Raw genomic sequence first — 3439 nt, 5'->3', positions numbered from 1 at the left:
ACCTCTCAGGGCCCGGCCGTCAGCCTGGGCTGCAGCCCTGCCGGGGCTCCAGGCTTCCCACCGGGGAGGAGGCACCTCGGTGGGGAGGCCCCAGACTCCTTGGGTTCCGCAGGGCCCCCCAGGCCTCGCTGCCCTGCCTTCCTCCCCTGGCACCAGGATAACAGCGTTCTTTGAGGGAGCTCATCTCTGCCAGGGTGTGTAACCCTGTGATTACTCCTGGTGGGTAGAGTAATCGAGGTCATTGCCAAAGTGCAAACAGCGGCCTGCACTTGGCTCTCCAATAGCTGACACCAGAGGCCTGAACTCCTTCAGCACCATCTTGGCCTCTCATCTCTGGCTGTTCCTCCTAAAGCCTTGGGCCTCTCCTGCCTCCACAACCAGATACAGGAGCAGAAGGGCCCTGGATCCAGAGGAGGGGGCTGACACCCTGCTGGCTTACCCAGCCCCAACAGGACGCCCACCCTGCCCAGCCTGGGTCTCCACATCGCTCTTCCCCAGGAAGTCCTGCTCCCACTGTCCCACTTATATATTCCCTGGGCTCAGGCTCCCAGGATGTGGGCCCTGCTTCCACAGAGATCCTGAGCTCATGGGTGAGATGAGATGAGATGACAATTCCACCCCCAGGGCAAGGTGGGCAGAGCTCTGTGGGGCCAAGTGGGAAGACAGAAAGCTCAGGAAAGGGAGCCAGGCTGCCCAGACAGTACAATCAAGGAGGGCTGCCTGGAGGAGGGGGAAGAATTTCAGTTAGGGTTAGCACTCTGGATTAGGATCTGGATTAGCACTCTCTAGAATCTGGATTTAGACCCAGGAGGAAAGCGGTGCTGTGAACAAACATTCAGAGGCAGGAAAAGTGAAGTCAAAGTCTCTTAGTCGGGTCTGATTCTTTGTGACCCCGGGACTGTAGACCGCCAGGCTCCTCTGTCCGTGGAATTCTCCAGGAAAGAATACTGGAGTGGATAGCCATTCCCTTCTCCAGGGGATCTTCCCAACCCAGTGATCGAACCTGGTTCTCCTTCATCATAGATGGATTCTTTACCATCTGAGCCACCAGGGAAGCCTCAGAGGCTGGGGGCTCAGTCCAAACAAGAAGCCGAGGTGCATCAGGCTGGGATGCAGAAGCCTGAAGAGCCTCAATGGAAGGGTCTGCTAGGCAGGGTGTGAGTGCCCTTGATCCCAGGCGTGGACAGTGGATCCACACACAGGAGCAGGGATGGCTGTGGGGAGAACCTGGGCAAGGCTCTGGGAAAGCCCCACAGGGAGGGAAAAAGCCAGCCGGGGCGTTTCAGCTTCGTGCAAGAAGCAAGAGCGCAGGGTCTGGGGTTGTCAATCTGACTAAATCAGATTATACTAAGACGAGGGGCTGGAGGGAATGTCCGCCTGGGGCACGTGTGCATTTTTAAAGGGCCCCTTGTTGACACAATCAGTGTCTGGGCAGATGTCCTGCTGGCCTGGGCTGACTGCCCTCACCCCCACGCATCTGTTGGCGCCTCTACCTGGAAGAGTGGCTGGTCCTGCCTGTGCCTGCCCACTCCTCTTGGCCCATGCTCAGCACCCTCTGCAACTGCTTCATCATCCACCCCCCAGCACTGGAGAGTGTGCCCCTCAGCTGGAAGAATAGGGTCCTGTCAAAACCCCCAAGGTCACAGAGGGGTGTGGCTCAGTCCAGCCATTTCCTGCCTGGCCCCAGGGCCCCTCAGCCGCCTGGGACTGGTTACTGGGGCTGGGGTGTCGGGGGAGTGTGAAGTGGGAAGAGGCTGTCCTGACCCCCCAAGCTCTGATCAGATCCACCCCAGTGACCAGATCCATAAGCAGGGCTCTCTTTATGGGGTGGGTTACCTGGAGCTGCGCTGGCACTGGTTGAGACTGTTGGCCTGGCTGGGGTCTCCGAGCTGGAGTGGAGGGGCCTGTCAAGGCCAAGAGGCGGGCCCTGTGCCTTGTCCAGAGACTGGGGGACAGTGGTCCCGGGGAGAGGGGTCCACTTCCAAAGAGTGCCCCCCGCCCTTCCCCCCACTGTCCCTCAGCCCCGGCAGGGCTCTTGGGGCCGCCTGTGAGCTTGGTGGAACACCTGAGGGGCTGGCACCTGGGAATCTGGGATCTTGGGAGGACTGATGCATGACCATCGTCTGGCCTCTCTACTCCCCTGAGATGAGTGAGACTCGAGTGGCTGGGTGGGCAGGCAGACGTGGAGCCTTGCTCACTTGTCTGGCCCCTTATCCCAGCCAGCCCCAGGCTGGAGGAGGGGGTTGGGGGGAGACCCCACAGCCCCTTGGCTGAAGGCCACATCCTCCGCAGAGCTTCCAGATGAGGATGAGTGTGGGGTGTGGAGGGAAAGCCCTGGTGGGGTCCAGAAGAAGCCCTCTTGCCCCAAATGGGAGGGTCAAGCCCTGACGGGGTCCCCTCCCTGGCCTTTCTGATTGGTCCTGGCCCACAGCCTGGCCTGTGCACACCATGGGGGCACATGGGGGACCTGTGGCTGAAGGCTGCCAGCCTCTCCTGCCAGGTGCCCGGTGGACGGTCCTGCAGAGTCCACAGGAGGCTGGGTGTGCAGCAGAGGATGGGCTATGCTGACCAGTCGTTGGGGAGGGGAGGAGCAGACTGCAGCTTGGGCAAAGTTGGCTGATCACCCTCTTTTTTCTCATTTTCAGGGACTCGGGGAGGCGAGGCACTGAACGGTAAGCATTCAAGGCCTTCGGGTAGGGGGACAGGAGTGGGCTTGGTTGAGATCTCCGAGACTGGCCAGGACCCCCTCCCTGGTGAGACCCATAATGAATGGGCCCAGCACGGGAATCCCACAGTGGGGAAAACTGGGGAGCCTAGACAGGAGTTGCAGGGTGGAAGGGGAAGGTCCGGGAGCCCATTTGTCAGGCCGGGGGTGTGGGGTAAGACCTTAACCGTGTTATCTCACCCCCACCACCCAGAGGGTCAGGTGTCACAGGTGAGGGGCAAGGGACCCACAGCCCACTGTCGGAGGCTGACTGATGCCCAGGCCTCCGACTTAGGCCTAAGGTCCTGGAGTGGGTCAGGGACAGGAAAGCCAGGGAGTGAACAGGATAAGAAAGCTTGAGTGTGGGTTTGGGGGTGGGAATCACAGCTGAGGGGATGGGCCTCCAGGGAGCGCCCCCCACCCCCGCCTCGGCTCTGTTCCCCCAGCCTGCGGCCGCCCACGGATGCTGAACCGGATGGTGGGCGGGCAGAATGCCTTGGAGGGCGAGTGGCCCTGGCAGGTCAGCATTCAGCGAAACGGAAGCCACTTCTGCGGGGGCAGCCTCATCACGGACCGGTGGGTCCTCACCGCCGCGCACTGCTTCTCCAAGTGAGTCGACTGCGCCCCGCACTCCGCTCCGGGGGCACAGATCGTGCGACGGAACCGCCCCCTCCCCTCGCGCCGTCCGCAAACGCCAGGCTTCAGCACCGCGGACAGCGCCGGCCCGCGGACAAC

General features: G+C 61.6%; 1 protein-coding gene across 1 annotated transcript in view; it reads left to right on the top strand.

Moving 5' to 3' along the window:
• The window catches only part of PRSS27 (protease, serine 27), a 7121-nt gene that overhangs the window by 956 nt on the left and 2726 nt on the right, over positions 1–3439 (top strand). The window contains exons 2-3 of the mRNA XM_010840329.1: positions 2646–2672; positions 3151–3313. Of these exons, the coding sequence (XP_010838631.1) occupies positions 2646–2672; positions 3151–3313 (190 nt within the window). The remainder of the gene's footprint in view (positions 1–2645; positions 2673–3150; positions 3314–3439) is intronic.

This window comes from Bison bison, unplaced genomic scaffold (genome assembly GCF_000754665.1).
Source record: "Bison bison bison isolate TAMUID 2011002044 unplaced genomic scaffold, Bison_UMD1.0 scf7180017864144, whole genome shotgun sequence".
Lineage (NCBI taxonomy): Eukaryota > Metazoa > Chordata > Mammalia > Artiodactyla > Bovidae > Bison > Bison bison.
This window is presented reverse-complemented; position numbering and strand designations above follow the sequence as displayed.